At 40.0% G+C, this 22,219-nt stretch overlaps 1 protein-coding gene across 7 annotated transcripts in view; it reads right to left on the bottom strand.

The window, feature by feature from the left end:
• The window catches only part of LOC139756440 (neuron navigator 2-like), a 368,656-nt gene that overhangs the window by 77,142 nt on the left and 269,295 nt on the right, over window positions 1-22,219 (bottom strand). For 6 of the 7 annotated variants that reach the window (XM_071675884.1, XM_071675886.1, XM_071675885.1 and 3 more), the window contains 2 exons: window positions 19,095-19,178; window positions 2,975-3,056 (listed from right to left, as the gene is read on the bottom strand). In XM_071675884.1, coding sequence (XP_071531985.1) covers window positions 2,975-3,056; window positions 19,095-19,178 — 166 coding nt within the window. The remainder of the gene's footprint in view (window positions 1-2,974; window positions 3,057-19,094; window positions 19,179-22,219) is intronic. The other variant, XM_071675888.1, reaches the window with a different exon arrangement.

The following is a 22,219-nucleotide window of genomic DNA, read 5'->3' as shown; positions in this document are numbered from 1 at the left end:
CCCCGCGCAAGGTATCGCTAGGAAAAGACAACAAAGGCCACATTCATTCACACTTGGTCTCTAGCTGTCATGTGTAATACTTTCTTCTTTCACACACTTTACCAAACTCAGTCACCAGCTTCTGCAGTTTCTCACATGAATCAGCCACCAGCACTGTATTATCAGCGAACAACAACTGACTCACTTCCCAAGCTCTCTCATCTCCAACAGACGGCATACTTGCCCCTCTTTCCAAAACTCTTGCATTTACCTCCCTAACAACCCCATCCATAAACAAATTAAACAACCATGGAGACATCACACACCCCTGCCACAAACCTATCTATATGTTCATTTATTATACTGTCACTGTCTCCCGCATTAGTGAGGTAGTGCAAGGAAACAGACGAAAGAATGGCCCAACTCACCCACATACACATTTATATACATAAATGCCCACACACGAACATATACATACCTATACATTTTAACGTATACATACATATACATACACATATATACTTCATCCATTCCCGTCACCACCCAGCCTCACATGAAATAGTATCCCCCCTCCCCCCGCGCAAGGTATCGCTAGGAAAAGACAACAGAGGCCACATTCGTTCACACTTGGTCTCTAGCTGTCATGTGTAATACACCGAAACCACTGCTCCCTTTCCACATCCAGGCCCCACAAAACTTTCCATGGTTTACCCCAGGTGCTTTACATGCACAGGTTCAATCCACTGACAGCACGTTGACCCCAGTATACCACACTATTCCAATTCACTCTATTCCTTGCACGCCTTTCACCCTCCTGCATATTCAGGCCCCAATCGCTCAAAATCTTTTTCACTCCATCCTTCCACCTCCAATTTGGTCTCCCACTTCTCCTCGTTCCCTCCACCTCTGACACATAAATCCTCTCTGTCAATCTTTCCTCACTCATTCTCTCCATGTGACCAAACCATTTCAATACACCCTCTTCTGCTCTCTCAACCACACTCTTTTTATTACCCCACATCTCTCTTACCCTTTCATTACTTACTCGATCAAACCACCTCACACCACATATTGTCCTCAAACATCTCATTTCCAACACATCCACCCTCCTCCGCACAACCCTATCTATAGCCTACGCCTCGCAACCATATAACATTGTTGGAGTCACTATTCCTTCAAACATACCCATTTTTGCTTTCCAAGATAATGTTCTCGCCTTCCACACATTTTCCAACATTCCCAGAGCCATCGCCCCCTCCCCCACCCTGTACTCACGTCCACTTCCATGGTTCCATCTGCTGCCAAATCCACTCTCTGATATCTAAAACACTTCACTTTCTCCAGTTTTTCTTCATTCAAACTTACCTCCCAATTGACTTGTCCCTCAACTCTACTGTACCTAATAACCTTGCTCTTATTCACATTTACTCTCAGCTTTCTTGGGTAATTTCAGTGGGTATGTGTTCTGACAGTGTTTTGCTTCTTGAAGGTAGGGAGGATATATGAGTACAGGTCCCTGAAGTGTGAGACTGGGTAGACCTATCACTCCTACTTACAAGGTGATCATTAGTCACGAAGTGGTTCAGGTGGAAGGGGTCTAATGCAGTTGTACAGAAATAAGTGCAAAGCATGATGGGGTGGGACTGTGTAAGCAGTGAGTGTTTGTGGTTGCTAGGCAGCCAGTGATTATTCTGTAAGCACTGAGCGTTTGTGGTCGCTAGGCAGCCATTGATTATTCTGAGTACTCTATTTTGTATGGCTTGCAACTTTGTCATATATATGCTTTTGAAAGGGTGGATAACAAGGTAGGTGATGCACAGTTTAGGGTGGAGATGAAATGTTTTGAAAGGATGCATACATACATACATATATTTGCTTCAAGTTTTAATGAACTTACTTCCATGGAAGCAAAGTTTAAAGTGTGCTCTGCTTAGATTATGCTTTCCTTTGCCTAGAAATTCAAGTTCATATCTACAGCCCATAATAACTCAAGCTAGAGAGGTCCTTCTACAGCTCATGAGCTCTATGATGTTAAAAAATTGCTATCAATAATAACATCAACGAATAAAATGAATATATTCCACAAAAATTCAAAGTACTATACGAAGCAGTGAACTTAGCATACATGTAAACGAAATGTGATACATGTTATAAGTCAACATTATTATATCAACACTAGGTGATATGTTTATCATACAACTGTATAAATCACAGATTTATTAGGGAAAGGAAACAATCAATTTCACAGTTAAACTTTCTCTATAACATCAATTTCATGACCATATGAAGTGAATAAGGTCCCTAAAGGTAAATAACATCTGCCTTCATTCACCCATCAGGCATACAATAACTTCTTTGCTGCCATACACACTTCCAAATCCATTAAACTGCAAATACAACTCAGCTATTTACCATCTGTCTTGACACTCCATAAACACACACTAGCTTTTCCATTTTTGGGTATATGTATTATTGCTCTTCCTACTTCCTCCATGTAAAGTCTTATATTACCTCATACCTACTCCACATCCCAATGTATCAAACTCCACATCTTTTATATCACCATCCCTAATCAATTCATTATCCCTACCTCTTCCAAATTCTAACTTTTGTCATATGCAATCACCCATATTTTTTTCAGTACACCCTCACTCTTCACACAATACTCCATCATTCTGCACTTGTTTAACACCTTTCAAAATTCTTTGTGTCTGCCTTGGACTTTCATTCAATCTTTTCCCTAATTCCTTATCTGTTCTTCCTATGATTTTTTCTTACTTCTTCAGTACTAAATAAAGTACCAAAATTATAAATATCCTATTGAGAAATGAAGGTAAATGCAACTAACAAATGGCATGAAACCAGTATTGTGGTTTTGGTGATAGCTACTGATGTGTGAGAATTGGTAAGATATATGAAACACTTTCTTATGTGGAACGGTATTAGTTTACCACACATCTGCTTAAATAATCACTAGACAAGCATTTTGTCTTACCTGAGTTGACAGACTGACACACTGCAGAACTTTGTTGTCGCAATACGGCTGCTGTTTTCCTCAGTTCAGCAGCCTCTGTTTCCTGTTGTGTAGATATTCCTCTATTAAGTTCTAAATTCTTCTTATATATGGTACTTGTTATGTCTATCACCATAAATATGTGATCTAATATTAACACAGAGTGTATGAAAGGATAAATTTTCAGAAACTATTAACCATGGTGTTAAGGACTTTATCGAGTTAAATTTGGCTTGGCATTTGGGAAGTTACTTCTAACTTAGAATATTATACATGACTTTAAAAATACTATAAGAAATACTTAATAACAAATACATTCACCAACTCAAATATACATTTCCTATATATATATACATCATCCAAGTAGTTTAACCTATCATTTGCAAATATAATCAACAAGCACCTCAAGCAACATGATCTTGTTCCAGAATAGATAACAGCGTAGGAATGTAAGGAAACCCAGCCACATGGCAGTGTTTTGGAAACATGATCAATGTGAAATGCATCCTGAAAGGCAGTCAATTTGTAAAAGTTTACTGATTATTGTACTGGTTGGATCATACGTCTAAAGAGTGAAATAGATTGCACAGCAAAGGTCTCTAACTTACTTATGTTTACTTGCTCTTCTCTCCAGAGTAAGCAATCTATAGCCTGTAACCTTTTCCTTAATTCAGCTATCTATTTCAAGTATCTTTGTTTCATTCTTCTGGACCTTCTTTGATAGACCTTTATGTTTCTTAAAGTGGTAACCTGAGACACATACTATAACCTAGGTCTAACATGTACTGTAAGAGCACCATGTGTTTTATGTTTGTACTAGATCACTGTTTCCTGCATTAGCCAGATAGCACCAGGAAACTGATGGAGAATGGCCACATACATACACATATATAGATATACATACTTTCTTCATACACGTCTGCCATTTCCTGCATGAAAGAAGAAGCATCAAAAACAGATGACAGAGCCCTCAAGGGAAAAATCCTCACCTAGCTCCTTGCTCTGTCCATTATTTTGGAAAGTTATACAGGAAGGGAGGATTTCCTGCCACCAGCTCTCGCCCCTCTAAGATGCCTTATATGACATGCATGGAATATGAGGGCACATACAAGCATGCAAACCATGGAAAGGTCTGTGGGTCTGGATGTGGATAAGGAGCTGTGGTTTCGGTGCATTACACATGACTGCTAGAGACTGACTGTGAACAAATGTGGCCTTTTTGTCTGTATTCCTGGCACTACCTCGCTGAAGCAGGGGATAGCAATACAGTTTTCCCATGGGGAGGGTAGCAACAGGAATGGATGAAGGCAAACAAGTATGAATATGTACATGTGTGTGCATGTAATATCTGCATATGTGCAGAAATATGTATGTATATGTTGATATGTATATATATATGTATATGTGCATATGAGGGCATTTATGTACATAATAATATATATGTTTTTTTTTCTTGCTTTGTCGCTGTCTCCCGCGTTTGCGAGGTAGCGCAAGGAAACAGACGAAAGAAATAGCCCAACCCACCCCCATACATATGTATATACATACGTCCACACACGCAAATATACATACCTACACAGCTTTCCCTGGTTTACCCCAGACGCTTCACATGTCCTGATTCAATCCACTGACAGCACGTCAACCCCGGTATACCACATCGATCCAATTCACTCTACTCCTTGCCCTCCTTTCACCCTCCTGCATGTTCAAGCCCCATTCACACAAAATCTTTTTCACTCTATCTTTCCACCTCCAATTTGCTCTCCCACTTCTCCTCGTTCCCTCCACCTCCGACACATATATCCTCTTGGTCAATCTTTCCTCACTCATTCTCTCCATGTGCCCAAACCATTTCAAAACACCCTCTTCTGCTCTCTCACCCACGCTCTTTTTATTTCCACACATCTCTCTTACCCTCACGTTACTTACTCGATCAAACCACCTCACACCACACATTGTCCTCAAACATCTCATTTCCAGCACATCCATCCTCCTGCGCACAACTCTATCCATAGCCCACGCCTCGCAACTATACAACATTGTTGGAACCACTATTCTTTCAAACATACCCATTTTTGCTTTCCGAGATAATGTTCTCAACTTCCAAACATTCTTCAAGGCTCCCAGGATTTTCGCCCCCTCCCCCACCCTATGATACACTTCCGCTTCCATGGTTCCATCCGCTGCCAGATCCACTCCCAGATATCTAAAACACTTTACTTCCTCCAGTTTTTCTCCATTCAAACTTACCTCCCAATTGACTTGACCCATAACCCTACTGTACCTAATAACCTTGCTCTTATTCACATTTACTCTTAACTTTCTTCTTTCACACACTTTACCAAACTCAGTCACCAGCTTCTGCAGTTTCTCACATGAATCAGCCACCAGCGCTGTATCATCAGCAAACAACAACTGACTCACTTCCCAAGCTCTCTCATCCCCAACAGACTTCATACTTGCCCCTCTTTCCAAAACAATATATATATATATATATACATATATATATATATATATATATATATATATATATATATATATATATATATATATATATATTTTTTTTTTTTTTTTGCTTTGTCGCTGTCTCCCGCGTTTGCGAGGTAGCGCAAGGAAACAGACGAAAGAAATGGCCCAACCCACCCCCATACACATGCCTTGATTCAATCCACTGACAGCACGTCAACCCCAGTATACCACATCGCTCCAATTCACTCTATTCTTTGCCCTCCTTTCACCCTCCTGCATGTTCAGGCCCCGATCACACAAAATCTTTTTCACTCCATCTTTCCACCTCCAATTTGGTCTCCCTCTTCTCCTCGTTCCCTCCACCTCCGACACATATATCCTCTTGGTCAATCTTTCCTCACTCATTCTCTCCATGTGACCAAACCATTTCAAAACACCCTCTTCTGCTCTCTCAACCATGCTCTTTTTACTTCCACACATCTCTCTTACCCTTACGTTACTTACTCGATCAAACCACCTCACACCACACATTGTCCTCAAACATCTCATTTCCAGCACATCCATCCTCCTGCACACAACTCTATCCATAGTCCACGCCTCACAACCATACAACATTGTTGGAACCACTATTCCTTCAAACATACCCATTTTTGCTTTCCGAGATAATGTTCTCGACTTCCACACATTCTTCAAGGCTCCCAGAATTTTCGCCCCCTCCCCCACCCGATGATCCACTTCCGCTTCCATGGTTCCATCCACTGCCAGATCCACTCCCAGATATCTAAAACACTTCACTTCCTCCAGTTTTTCTCCATTCAAACTCACCTCCCAATTGAATTGACCCTCAACCCTACTGTACCTAATAACCTTGCTCTTATTCACATTTACTCTTAACTTTCTTCTTTCACACACTTTACCAAACTCAGTCACCAGCTTCTGCAGTTTCTCACATGAATCAGCCACCAGCGCTGTATCATCAGCGAACAACAACTGACTCACTTCTAAAGCTCTCTCATCCCCAACAGACTTCATACTTGCCCCTCTTTCCAAAACTCTTGCATTCACCTCCCAAACAACCCCATCCATAAACAAATTAAACAACCATGGAGACATCACACACCCCTGCCGCAAACCTACATTCACTGAGAACCAATCACTTTCCTCTCTTCCTACACGTACACATGCCTTACATCCTCGATAAAAACTTTTCACTGCTTCTAACAACTTGCCTCCAACACCATATATTCTTAATACCTTCCACAGAGCATCTCTATCAACTCTATCATATGCCTTCTCCAGATCCATAAATGCTACATACAAATCCATATATATATATATATATATATATATATATATATATATATATATATATATATTTTTTTTTTTTTTTTTTTATACTTTGTCGCTGTCTCCCGCGTTTGCGAGGTAGCGCAAGGAAACAGACGAAAGAAATGGCCCAACCCCCCCCATACACATGTACATACACACGTCCACACACGCAATATACATACCTACACAGCTTTCCATGGTTTACCCCAGACGCTTCACATGCCTTGATTCAATCCACTGACAGCACGTCAACCCCTGTATACCACATCGCTCCAATTCACTCTATTCCTTGCCCTCCTTTCACCCTCCTGCATGTTCAGGCCCCGATCACACAAAATCCTTTTCACTCCATCTTTCCACCTCCAATTTGGTCTCCCTCTTCTCCTCGTTCCCTCCACCTCCGACACATATATCCTCTTGGTCAATCTTTCCTCACTCATTCTCTCCATGTGCCCAAACCACTTCAAAACACCCTCTTCTGCTCTCTCAACCACGCTCTTTTTATTTCCACACATCCCTCTTACCCTTACGTTACTTACTCGATCAAACCACCTCACACCACACATTGTCCTCAAACATCTCATTTCCAGCACATCCATCCTCCTGCGCACAACTCTATCCATAGCCCACGCCTCGCAACCATACAACATTGTTGGAACCACTATTCCTTCAAACATACCCATTTTTGCTTTCCGGGATAATGTTCTCGACTTCCACACATTTTTCAAGGCTCCCAAAATTTTCGCCCCCTCCCCCACCCTATGATCCACTTCCGCTTCCATGGTTCCATCCGCTGACAGATCCACTCCCAGATATCTAAAACACTTCACTTCCTCCAGCCTCTCACCATTCAAACTCACCTCCCAATTGACTTGACCCTCAACCCTACTGTACCTAATAACCTTGCTCTTATTGACATTTACTCTTAACTTTCTTCTTCCACACACTTTACCAAACTCCGTCACCAGCTTCTGCAGTTTCTCACATGAATCAGCCACCAGCGCTGTATCATCAGCGAACAACAACTGACTCACTTCCCAAGCTCTCTCATCCCCAACAGACTTCATACTTGCCCCTCTTTCCAAAACTCTTGCATTTACCTCCCTAACAACCCCATCCATAAACAAATTGAACAACCATGGAGACATCACACACCCCTGCCGCAAACCTACATTCACTGAGAACCAATCACTTTCCTCTCTTCCTACACGTACACATGCCTTACATCCTCGATAAAAACTTTTCACTGCTTCTAACAACTTGCCTCCCACACCATATATTCTTAATACCTTCCACAGAGCATCTCTATCAACTCTATCATATGCCTTCTCCAGATCCATAAATGCTACATACAAATCCATTTGCTTTTCTAAGTATTTCTCACATACATTCTTCAAAGCAAACACCTGATCCACACATCCTCTACCACTTCTGAAACCACACTGCTCTTCCCCAATCTGATGCTCTGTACATGCCTTCACCCTCTCAATCAATACCCTCCCATATAATTTACCAGGAATACTCAACAAACTTATACCTCTGTAATTTGAGCACTCACTCTTATCCCCTTTGCCTTTGTACAATGGCACTATGCAAGCATTCCGCCAATCCTCAGGCACCTCACCATGAGTCATACATACATTAAATAACCTTACCAACCAGTCAACAATACAGTCACCCCCTTTTTTAATAAATTCCACTGCAATACCATCCAAACCTGCTGCCTTGCCGGCTTTCATCTTCCGCAAAGCTTTTACTACCTCTTCTCTGTTTACCAAATCATTTTCCCTAACCCTCTCACTTTGCACACCACCTCGACCCAAACACCCTATATCTGCCACTCTGTCATCAGACACATTCAACAAACCTTCAAAATACTCATTCCATCTCCTTCTCACATCACCACTACTTGTTATCACCTCCCCATTTACGCCCTTTACTGAAGTTCCCATTTGCTCCCTTGTCTTACGCACCCTATTTACCTCCTTCCAGAACATCTTTTTATTCTCCCTAAAATTTACTGATAGTCTCTCACCCCAACTCTCATTTGCCCTTTTTTTCACCTCTTGCACCTTTCTCTTGACCTCCTGTCTCTTTCTTTTATACTTCTCCCACTCAATTGCATTTTTTCCCTGCAAAAATCGTCCAAATGCCTCTCTCTTCTCTTTCACTAATACTCTTACTTCTTCATCCCACCACTCACTACCCTTTCTAAACAGCCCACCTCCCACTCTTCTCATGCCACAAGCATCTTTTGCGCAATCCATCACTGATTCCCTAAATACATCCCATTCCTCCCCCACTCCCCTTACTTCCATTGTTCTCACCTTTTTCCATTCTGTACACAGTCTCTCCTGATACTTCTTCACACAGGTCTCCTTCCCAAGCTCACTTACTCTCACCACCTTCTTCACCCCAACATTCACTCTTCTTTTTTTTTTTTTTTTCCAAAAGAAGGAACAGAGAAGAGGTCCAGGTGAGGATATTCCCTCAAAGGCCCAGTCCTCTGTTCTTAACGCTACCTCGCTATCGCGGGAAATAGCGAATAGTATGAAAAAAAAAAATATATATATATATATATATATATATATATTGGAAGGTATTAAGAATATATGGTGTGGGAGGCAAGTTGTTAGAAGCAGTGAAAAGTTTTTATCGAGGATGTAAGGCATGTGTACGTGTAGGAAGAGAGGAAAGTGATTGGTTCTCAGTGAATGTAGGTTTGCGGCAGGGGTGTGTGATGTCTCCATGGTTGTTTAATTTGTTTATGGATGGGGTTGTTAGGGAGGTAAATGCAAGAGTCCTGGAAAGAGGGGCAAGTATGAAGTCTGTTGGGGATGAGAGAGCTTGGGAAGTGAGTCAGTTGTTGTTCGCTGATGATACAGCGCTGGTGGCTGATTCATGTGAGAAACTGCAGAAGCTGGTGACTGAGTTTGGTAAAGTGTGTGGAAGAAGAAAGTTAAGAGTAAATGTGAATAAGAGCAAGGTTATTAGGTACAGTAGGGTTGAGGGTCAAGTCAATTGGGAGGTGAGTTTGAATGGAGAAAAACTGGAGGAAGTGAAGTGTTTTAGATATCTGGGAGTGGATCTGTCAGCGGATGGAACCATGGAAGCGGAAGTGGATCATAGGGTGGGGGAGGGGGCAAAAATTTTGGGAGCCTTGAAAAATGTGTGGAAGTCGAGAACATTATCTCGGAAAGCAAAAATGGGTATGTTTGAAGGAATAGTGGTTCCAACAATGTTGTATGGTTGCGAGGCGTGGGCTATGGATAGAGTTGTGCGCAGGAGGATGGATGTGCTGGAAATGAGATGTTTGAGGACAATGTGTGGTGTGAGGTGGTTTGATCGAGTAAGTAACGTAAGGGTAAGAGAGATGTGTGGAAATAAAAAGAGCGTGGTTGAGAGAGCAGAAGAGGGTGTTTTGAAATGGTTTGGGCACATGGAGAGAATGAGTGAGGAAAGATTGACCAAGAGGATATATGTGTCGGAGGTGGAGGGAACGAGGAGAAGAGGGAGACCAAATTGGAGGTGGAAAGATGGAGTGAAAAGATTTTGTGTGATCGGGGCCTGAACATGCAGGAGGGTGAAAGGAGGGCAAGGAATAGAGTGAATTGGAGCGATGTGGTATACAGGGTTTGACGTGCTGTCAGTGGATTGAATCAAGGCATGTGAAGCGTCTGGGTTAAACCATGGAAAGCTGTGTAGGTATGTATATTTGCGTGTGTGGACGTGTGTATGTACATGTGTATGGGGGGTGGGTTGGGCCATTTCTTTCGTCTGTTTCCTTGCGCTACCTCGCAAACGCGGGAGACAGCGACAAAGTATAAAAAAAAAAAAAAAAAAAAAATATATATATATATATATATATATATATATATATATATATATATATATATATATATATATATATATATATATATATATATCCCTGGGGATAGGGGAGAAAGAATACTTCCCACGTATTCCCTGCGTGTCGTAGAAGGCGACTAAAAGGGGAGGGAGCAGGTGGCTGGAAATCCTCCCCTCTCGTTTTTTTTTTAATTTTCCAAAAGAAGGAACACAGAAGGAGGCCAGGTGAGGATATTCCCTCTAAGGCCCAGTCCTCTGTTCATAGCGCTACCTCGCTAATGCGGGAAATGGCGAATAGTACGAAAGAAAAAGAAAAAGAATATATAAGAGCAAGATTATTAGGTACAGTAGGGTTGAGGGTCAAGTCAATTGGGAGGTAAGTTTGAATGGAGAAAAACTGGAGGAAGTAAAGTGTTTTAGATATCTGGGAGTGGATCTGGCAGCGGATGGAACCATGGAAGCGGAAGTGAATCATAGGGTGGGGGAGGGGGCAAAAATCCTGGGAGCCTTGAAGAATGTGTGGAAGTCGAGAACAGTACCTCGGAAAGCAAAAATGGGTATGTTTGAAAGAATAGTGGTTCCAACAATGTTGTATGGTTGCGAGGCGTGGGCTATGGATGGAGTTGTGCGCAGGAGGGTGGATGTGCTGGAAATGAGATGTTTGAGGACAATGTGTGGTGTGAGGTGCTTTGATTGAGTAAGTAATGAAAAGGTAAGAGAGATGTGTGGTAATAACGAGTGTGGTTGAGAGAGCAGAAAAGGGGGTTTTGAAATGGTTTGGCCACATGGAGAGAATGAGTGAGGAAAGATTGACAAAGAGGATATTTGTGACAGAGGTGGAGGGAATGAGAAGAAGTGGGAGACCAAATTGGAGGTGGAAGGATGGAGTGAAAAAGATTTTTAGCAATCAGGGGCTGAACATGCAGGAGGGTGAAAGGTGTGCAAGGAATGGAGTGAACTGGAACGATGTGGTATACCAGGGTTGACGTGCTGTCAATGGATTGAACCAGGGCATGTGAAGCGTCTGGGGTAAACCATGGAAAGTTTTGTGGGGCCTGGATGTGGAAAGGAAGCTATGTTTAGTGCATTATACATGACAGATAGAGACTGAGTGTGAACGAATGTGGTCTTTGTTGTCTTTTCCTAGTGCTACCTTGTGCACGTGTAGGGGGATAGGGGGAGGGGGTTGTCATTTCATGTGTGGCGCTGGTGGCGACGGGAATGAATAAAGGCAGCAAGTATGAATTATGTACATGTGTATATATGTATATGTCTGTGTATGTATATATATGTATATATTGAAATGTAAAGGTATGTATATGTGTGTGTGTGTGGACATGTATGTATATACATGTGTATGTGGGCGGGTTGGGCCATTCTTTCATCTGTTTCCTTGAGCTACCTTACTAATACGGGAGGCAGCGACAAAGTATAATAAATAATAAATAAATAATAAATATATTCATCTTTTATCATACTATCGCTGTCTCCCGTGTTAGCAAGGTAGCGCAAGGAAACAGACGAAAGAATGGCCCAGCCCACCCACATACACATGTATATACATAAATGCCCACACGCACACATATACACACATATACATTTCAACATATACATACACAGACATATACATATATACACATTTACATATCCATACTTGTGTATACTCCCATCATGGTACCTTCCATGACAACACCAAAGGAAGTGATGAAACTAAAAACAAAACCGGAAATCACCAAATGGCCTAGAGTGACAAGTATTCCTCCTCCCTCAAACATGTATACATGTATAAATACCAACAATGCTGAGAAATTTGAAATGCTGTGACTCAATCACACTCCCTAAGTGCTACAGATATGCACCAATACAACCTCCTCTGATTTCTGTAACACTTCCACTTTTTGTACAATGGTAAGTATAATAAGTTTCCACTTCACAACACTTAAACCAGCACTGTTACTCACATGTTTTTGTATCCCAAGATATGGACCGAATCTATAAACATGTCGAACAATTATCTGAGAAAAACACAGAACTTTACCACCACACATTCAAACAGTGGTATATACTACAGCAACACATTTCAAACAAAGCTGCCATCTTTAAAAACATCCTCAAAGTTGGCAGTCAAATGGTGAATGCACTGGACTAAGAATTTTGGGAGCATGCATATATTCTAAGAAAATGAATATTCAATACACAACCTGAATATGTGTTCTAAAAGCATATATGGTGTATTATGAAATTTCTCGTATGATGATGGTCTATAACAGTTTCTAACAAAAGTCAGCCAGTGAACAAGGAGAGAAATGAGCCCAGTTCTACTTGAAATAAAAAGGGAATATCAAACAACAACATGCAACAAAATCCATAGTCACTATAGACAGGATCATTTGGCATGGAACCAGCTAAATATTGCTTCTTCCATGGGAAAAAGGCTATCACAAATCTAAATTGTGTATAAACACAACAACCTATTCTCTATTCTCTCTCTCTCTCTCTCTCTCTCTCTCTCTCTCTCTCTCTCTCTCTCTCTCTCTCTCTCTCTCTCTCTCTCTACCTCAGTGCCTAGTCTATCGCTTGAGTATCTTCCTTTCCCCCACTTTCTTCATTTGCATCCTTCACTTAACCTCTCAAAACTGTATTTATGAACTTTTTCATTATCTAGTTTTGGGAAATAAATGGTCAATTCACTCTTGCAAGCCTTACTACAGATTTTTGTGTGAGGTCTGTTCTTTAATCTTTCCTTTTTATCCCACAGTGTTTCATTTTCAGGGAGTTTTTATTTTCCTCTGGTGTGTGTGTGTGTGTGTGCACCAGGTACAACTGCAGTGCCATCTGGGAATAAATGCTGGGAGCAACCCATTGCAAGCTAGTCCTCTAAGTGTTGCTTCGGCAATAATCAAACCTAATTTGGAAATATCTGCTTTGATAGTATTCTTCCTAAATCAATAACAACAGAGATTAACATGGCACTCATAAAGGAATGTCACACAAATTTGTGCAACTTTATAACATACTTTTTCTTCACTTTCTTTAGTTGTTGTTCTCACTCTCATCTGTTTGGTTTAGCTGTTTATCTGTTTGGAATGTTTAACAAAATGGTTCCTTGTTTTGATCTAACATCCTCTATTGATCTGTTTGGCTTGAAAACACTGAGCATGGGTGTGGTTGAATGGGTTTTGTCTCTCTTTTCTAGAAGTACTTCCCTTAGACAATTCTAACCTTCTAACCCATGTTCACTTTGAACCATAACAGATATCTTTTCTCCAGATCACTAACGTGCAGTTTTTTGCTTTGGACCACTGAACATAATAATTTTTCATTTGGACCACTCAATCCAGCCCTGTTTCATTGCTTTCATCTGCTAGGATTGAGTATAGCTGTTATACCTTTGAAGATCTTTATATGATTTTAACAGGCCATTTCTTTTACACAGTTTGCATTTCCCACTTCAACAAACTGTGTTCAGTTTTATAGCTTTATATTTGAGGGAATCAAGAAAGGTCCAAAATTTTGACCATGCTGTTATTAGCTTTGCCTCCATGTGCTTGTCTTTGGATCCAATAATGGAATTACCCAAACATCAACCATCCTAAACACTGCCATGAACAGATCCCACATAGGCCTACATCTCAACAAACTTTAAGACCACTGTCCTTGCATCATAAGGGATATTCTCACTGACCTATGCAACTGCAAGGTGTGCCTCTCCTAGCTAGAGTTCGTTACACTTCCCAACCTTCTTTCTTGATGAGGAAAGTCAGAGTATAATTTCAGCAACAATGCTGATGTATTGCATAGGGTACATCACTGCACCTACCTCAGTACAGTAAAGTACACTATTCAAAGGGGCAGAAATCACTCCACAGATGAAACTGGGGTTCCAAAGTTCTGGTAGCAAAACCTAGAATGGCAGCAGGAATGCTGCCTCCTTTCTCTTTCAAGATATAGTGGATTCTGCCCCTACCTTATCATTCTTTGCTATCATCACTCTGAAACTGCTCCTCAATCAGGATATAATTTGGCTGAGGTAAAACCCTAGATAGTGCATTTCACATCTAACTTAACAGTGTATCAAATATCACTGTCATCCTGTTGGACCCAAGGCACTTCCTTTCCATCTGTTTTTGTATTTACCAAATAGATCTAGGTCTGTCAGTGATGGTTGTTCTAGTGGTTCCTTAGACACAGTACAATCCCAGTCTTGCCTATGTACAGGTGTTCACTTCAGATTATATCTGGTCATGCCCTAGAACCAGATCCTCACTGGGAAGGGGGTATCTACACCTCATGCAGAAAGATTCAGATTGTTAATGACATCTGAAAGAGGGTAATCACTTATTCTAGCTTAGGAGGTGGAGACTTCTATCACTTCTTGGGGGACCTGGATTAGGTTCCCAGAAGAGGTAGACTACCTACATCCACAACCATAGAAAAGGGCAACTTTTAACTTTGATAATGCTCTTATCAAAGTAAAGCAAAATATCAAACATTCTGAAAAAGGGGTAACAGAACAAAACCTGAACAATTTTGCTTGGGAAAAGTACTAGCTGTAATTTCATTTACCTTAATCTTATGAGTGATTATCAAAGGAGTTAAAAAGACCACCATCATAAAATCTTTTTACTCAAAAGATAAAGTGCTACCTGTAATGAAATCCCACCTAGGTAAAAGACTTCCTGGCTTCTTACAAGAATAAACTAAACTGACTGCTTATGATCTTAAAGGGCTAACCTGTTCATGAGGAGAGTTTCCAGAGGAATGGGGTCTTCTCCAATTTAAAGAACAGACTCACCCCTCTGATCTAAGGAATGATTACAGCTCTTCTGTAATCATAAGGTCCCTCAAATGAACTACTGGATTGGGCATGCAACTCAGAACAGAATAAAGAGCCAAAGCTTTTAAGTCCCTCAGGAGATCAGATACTGATTCCCTGGTGGAATTCTCTCCTTTAAGTGGTTTTCTTTTCACTTAAGAGACAATGAGCATAGATGAGGATGAAAGAAATTAAACTCCAAATCCAACTATATCTTCTGATATAGTTGCAAACATTTACTTCCTTTCAAAAATTTTCATTGATGTAGAGCAAGTCTACTTCTTCTCCAAAGCACTTGCAAGAAGATTCTATCAGTTATTTCATGAAATAAGGCATGTATATAGATACTAGGGTACTTCTCCTTCAAAACAATCCACAGGCCAAAGGATATGCACTATAATCCCTCTGCCATTCTGAGGCAGACCATTTTTTTCCTGGTGGGTTAAGTCTGAATATACCTGGGTAAGAATAGCATCAGAAGGTGGCCTGACACAGTCTTGGATCACCCCTCTTGCTTCACACATGCACTAAGGAGACACCCTGAAAAAAATACTGTCAGTGAAATGACTCAGAGGGGTGTCATCGAACCAGTAACAGGGATAGTGTACAATAGTACAGAACGTTCAAGAGATGGAGCCTACAAGTGTAAAACTCCCTCCCCCTATGGTACAATTAGGTAATCAATTATACAAAAATCTTGTTTCCAAGAGCAAAAAAGAACTAGTCTGAGAAATGGATCATTTGTGTAGGGTTAAGTGAAAAAATCTGTTCTACAATGAAACTGATGCTTCAAATTCCTGAACAGTAAGTACCAACCCACAGGATGGACACAGGTATGCTCATATCCCACCAATGTCTAGAAAGAACCTAGGCTTGAAGTTGGGAAGGAAGACTGGGCAGTTTACAACCATGCCTTTAAGTTCAAACACTGCCACAGTGGCTTTCATCAGGATACTAAAATCTATCATAATATCACTTATTTCTGTCAGGAGAGCAAACATTCTTGTGTACCTGAAATTTTTTTCAGCTTTGCTAGCAGATAAACACAAGTCATGCCCCATACCAACACAAAGGTCCATGCAGAAAGACCACTCATGGGATATGCCACAGTGTCAATTTAGTTAAACCCCACACAAAATGTACTCTTTCCCAGGAGGCTCCCCTCAGTATTCTAAAATAAGCTTGAGGACAAATATTCTGAGTTCAGGAAAATTCAACTTTGCCAATTACATGGTTCCTTTAGCAATGTAACATTTGAAGTGAATCATCCTCTTCACATCCAAGTCTTTTCCAGCTTCCAAGAGATACTTTTTGTGCTAAGTGGCAAGATGGGAGTTCCAACAATGGTCACTATAGGTCAATATACGATTCTATCTACAGCATCAACCACCTTTAGATCTGGACTGATGCCTCTGACAATGGACATGGGCATCATTCAGCAATGAATATGTGAACTCAAGAGACTCTTCCCCTACATATCAACTAAAAAGAACTGAATAAACTGGGTACCACAAAATTATTCCTTGAGTATCAATCAGTGCCCTATGGATAGCATGTTTCATAATTGAAAGCACTTCAGTGGTTCGATGTATCTCCAATCAGAAAACATGACAATCTCTTCCACTTTCAGACACCAAAGAGGAAACTCTCTTATCACATGGTCTCAATCTTACAGCTAGAGCTACGTGCTTTCAGGGTGTTTGTGATGAGTGGTTGGACATTCCATCTTGATCAATGCCCCTCCTTTTAAAAGCAACTACAGCATAAGATTGACAGCCTTCAAGAGGGTATTCAACTCGGGATTTCAACTCATGCAGAACTCTTTGCATCTTCTCATACAACAGCAGCATTCTGGAGGGCCCTGCCTTTCTTGCCCATTCACAATCACTGCATGAAGCCAGTCCAAATTCCATTCCATTCACTCTCACACGTGTCAGCCACAGCAAGTCTTACCAAACATTTGAGGGTGTTACACTAGATCTAGAATTCATCATTTTGGTCTACAAACATAAGTACAAGGACCTCAGTGCATTAAAACCCCCATAACCTTCCAGTATCAGTCACTGCAAAACTCCTCCCAAAATTCTGAATAAACAGACTCAAAAGTCATAATCTCATAAAGTGTGTACCTTCACACCTTGCTCCAAGTTTCATCACTAGTATACCCCCCTAAAACTCTATGGAAGGGGAAATGACCTTAGTAGGCCCGTAAGTGAAAAACTGCTGTGTTCATATGTCCTTTAATGATGCCAAACTCTAACTTTTCAATCTGTATGACCTTTGAGGAAGATTCTAAATATTATACAATCCAATAACTTCTTATTCAAGTTTCCTGCTAAAGCCTTAATCCAAGAGTCCCTATTTCTCATCACATGCACTCAGAAGAGACCTTGAAAAAAATTCTTATTAACTATCTATGTCTGTGAAATGACTAAAAGGAGAGTCATCAAACTGGCAAAAGGTCTAATGTACAATAGTAGAGAATGTTCTAAAGATGGGGCCCCAGAAGTGTGAAACTCCCTCCCTCATCATACATATAGGTAATCAATTATACGAAAATCATATTTCCAAAGGCAAAAAAGGACTAGCCTTTGGATATGGAGCAAGTAAGGCTTCTGATATCTCCCATCTAAAGAACTTCCTCCACTCTCACTATAGTCCGGATTGAGAGAGGATCCACCCCAACTCCAACTTTCTGGCTATGAATGAAACAGCTAAATTTTCTAACAAGGGTATTGTTACTTCCAGCTACAAAGAGGAAGACATATTATCCAGCCTCTATTTTGAAGATCATCTCTTCACCTCTCCTACTTCAAAGTTTCTGTCAGTGAGTAATTTTTCCAGCAAGTCAAACATGTAATACTGATGTTTCATCCAACATCAAGCATCAATACCTGAAATTTAATAAAAGTGGCTCTTACATCAGCTCAACTGGAGAATCTCTTGTTGAATGAGACTTGTCACAACAGGCTCTAGATCTGGAGCTCTGCCATACATCTATCCATTCTTACCCAAAGCTGCAGCTGCAAAACAATCCTTATATGGTGCTTGAAGGGGTTAACCAGGCACCTCTACTTATCAAATGCCCCCCATCTCTTCTCACTCGTAAGTTTGAAAGTTTCACCTCTGGCCACCATTCATCTATGATATCTCTCTTACTGGCCAACTTCCATTTGAAAAAAATAAGTTTTAAACTAGTGAAAAACTACTTCTTCCCATGGAGTAGGACAGTGAGCAATCCATTTTTTTTTTTACCAAGCCTCTTTCCCCTTCCTGTAGTGTAGTTTGGGTAAAGCATGAAGATGTTGAATCCATTCCAGTGCATCTAGAGAAAGCCATAATGTCAGCATTTTTCCTATAAAAGAGACAAAAGCAAGCAATGGTTCCAGGCAAGGGAACCTTAACCTTAAGGCTAAAAGGTAGATTTACCCACAAATTAGAAAAAAGAAATTTTCTAATCATTACCATCATTCCCATGATAGTGGGGCTCTGTCATATCCCTTGCTCACTGACCACCTTTCAGATAAACTAACTTTTCATGAGTTCAAAACTCATTCTTCAGTTCATTCAGTTCACTAAAAGGACTGCTGCTGCATCTACAGGTATAAAAACATGCATAATTCTACTTTAACTTCCTACCTTGAGATCTGGAGAAGAAGCAAGGCGTTCTAATCTATCTGTCACATTGCTCATCGTTTGTTCTAAGGCACTGACAACACTTGCCTGCATGAAAAGCCACAAACAGGGTTAGGAAAAGCTTTACTAAATTACAGATTATGAAAATTATTTTTGATGTAGATGGCATATTATGTAGTAGATGAACTGTTTTTCCTATAACCAAAACACTCTTGGCATTGCTGCCTAAATAAGAAGCTATCAGTGTATATATACACCTCACAGTCTGACACTGTAACTGTAAATTGTAAATAGCAAAATGTACATCTATTTTGGGTCAAATCCCTGCAAATATCAAGACCATTAAGACAAAAATGCTATTATAAACAAGAAATATACTGGGATGTCTCTGTGTACCTACTGTACTCTTTCTGGGATTTAGAAACATAATTCTACATGTAGGTATAAAGAAAAGCTCATAAGGCAAATATTACTGAGGTGTGGTTCACAAAATTAGGCACTAAAGCAGCACTAAAAGTGGGAATTCAAGTCAAGAGGCTTACCTTTGCCAGTGATGCACTAAAACTGAAAATCTGAAGCTTTGATGGCTTTCCATTTCATGTGTAAAGCTGTAAGACCTACAATAAGCCTCTAATCAAGCTGGTGCCCTATACCAATTAGCATATAAGTACATGTGACAAAGCAGTTAAAAGTTGTTTCTCATAAATTCAGTAAAACACATCAATTTTCAAGAAGTACTGTAAGGTGCTTAGGCACCCTGCTACTCATGTATAAGGAAAGGGCTCTCATATCACCACACAGAGAGGCTGCTCAAGAAAAAGCTCATCATCTCTAGTGATTTTTACCAGTTGTATAAATGGATCCCAACCATGATTGTATTTGTTCACTTACCCAAGTATGTGACTCTTCCTTGTTCACTTTGGTGCAAGAACCCACTCTCCCAAACTATCAAGTGTGTGTATGGTAATCATATATTAAACTAGTAAAATCATGAAATTAAAGGTGCATACCCCTCAAGAGATTAAGGAATATGGCTTTGAATAATGGATTCATTGCATTCCAGACTTAATTACTTGTGAATACTTGGAAGCTACTGCTAACCCTTTACCTCGCAAATAAATCGCAAATAAATCTGGTAACCCACCTGTGCCATAAAGTTTTACAATATTTAACCCCCTGTTATGCTGGAGCATAAAACACTAAAAAGTAGACCCTCGTCATGGCTAACAATTAATCTTGAAAAATTCAACCATAAATTCAATGCTACAAGAATATCAATTATACATGCAGATCTAATAAATATAGTTAATACACCATTAATGTGTTAAACTACAAAATAAAAAAGTAAGTTTTTTTTTTTTTCAAACTATTCGCCATTTCCCGCGTTAGCGAGGTAGCATTAAGAACAGAGGACTGGGCCTTTTTTGGAATATCCTCACCTGGCCCCCTCTGTTCCTTCTTTTGGAAAATTAAAAAAAAAAACAAGAGGGGAGGATTTCCAGCCCCCTGTTCCCTCCCCTTTTAGTCGCCTTCTACGACACGCAGGGAATACGTGGGAAGTATTCTTAATCCCCTAACCCCAGGGATAATCACCAATAAAAGTAAAATAAAATAAAAGTAAAAGTAATCACCAATAAAAAAATCTGCCTCTGAGGTGTGAAATGTAAGTCAATATGATCTTGTTTTGGCGAGATACAGAGGTACTCATAAATATGCATTTGCATATGAAGTTACACAACTTTACATTAAATAGTGGATGTGAACTGAACTCAGGTGTAAAACTAAACTAAGGTGAGGAAGCACTCACTTATATGAACACAGACATGTATGCCAAAGGTAATAAAATAATGCAGTTTTTCCTCTACTCTGTCAAGGAAAACTAACGATATGTGCTATTCTGAAAAGTCCAGTCATGTGCCTCAACAGAGATGGGATTTCCCGGGAAAGGGTGAAGGAAAAATTCAAGAGCTATAAAACAGAAAAGATAATATATTAAACAAAGGATTAAACACAGAAATGACATATGGAGAAAGAGAAAAATACATGTGTACTTTATGAAAGCGAATGAAATAAAACAAAAGACCAAAAATTAAGCTAAATGGGTAGACTTTCAGAGCATACATATAATAAAAAGATCCAGAGTATAAAGACATGCAAGATGTTCCCTGATTAAAGTGTCTAGAGGAGATTCTGAATTAACAGTGTATACAAAGAGAATAGCCATTACTTACTGATCTCGAATTAATTGATAGGCTCATTTCAATGACAAATTCTTTTGTTTCTACAAATAGCCAGTGCATCGTTCCTTATTATTCAATACGGCTGTGAATGCATAATCTCCTATGATACACTCTCTTTCATTCATCAATATCTGATGTCAAAAGAACTGCCAATTCACATCTCCTAAAAAAGCATATTTTAACTGATACTCTGTCATTCCGCATGCCTATACCATCAAGCACTGTTAACTGTGCATCCACTATTCCCTATATCTCTCACACTTAAAATATCTTTCACTTAGTCCACTCTTCTCAAAACATACCTTCCAGACAATCTTCATCAAAGATGTACTCTTCATTAACCAACCTTCATTTTGTGAGCTATATTTTACAGGTATATGACAAGAGTAATCTGCACTACTCCAACCTACACACATTTCAACATACTAATCATCAATCTCAGTTTCTGCTTTATATCCTCCAAATCTCTAGATCTATTGATATGGTTCCTTTTACTCTAACACAATCATTAGGTTTTTATGTTTCAACTTTTTTTTTTTCATAATCCCTGAAATTCTTTAGCTACTCTCTATACTTCTTTCACATTGAAGGCTTCAGTCAGAGAAAAGTCCTCAGAATAAAAACAGAAAAGGGTTAAAGACATGAAGAGGTGAGAAGAAAAGAAGAAAAGAGGTTAGGAGAAAAGAAAACACTTTTTGAGGAAACAAAAAATCCACTCTTGTGAAGGAGCAAGGTCATAGCTGTCAGGAAAAACATGAACATTTTAAACAGTTCCAAAACTTAGTGGTGCTTAGATAGAACTAAGTATCAGAAAGGCCTATCCTTCAGACAAAAACAACCAATAGTAATCAAGTGATGCAGTGGCTTGCCAATATCAATTGGCACACC

The sequence above is a fragment of the Panulirus ornatus genome, chromosome 21, assembly GCF_036320965.1.
Source record: "Panulirus ornatus isolate Po-2019 chromosome 21, ASM3632096v1, whole genome shotgun sequence".
NCBI lineage: Eukaryota > Metazoa > Arthropoda > Malacostraca > Decapoda > Palinuridae > Panulirus > Panulirus ornatus.
Note: the sequence above shows the minus strand (reverse complement) of the source record. Positions and strands in the feature narration are given on the sequence as shown.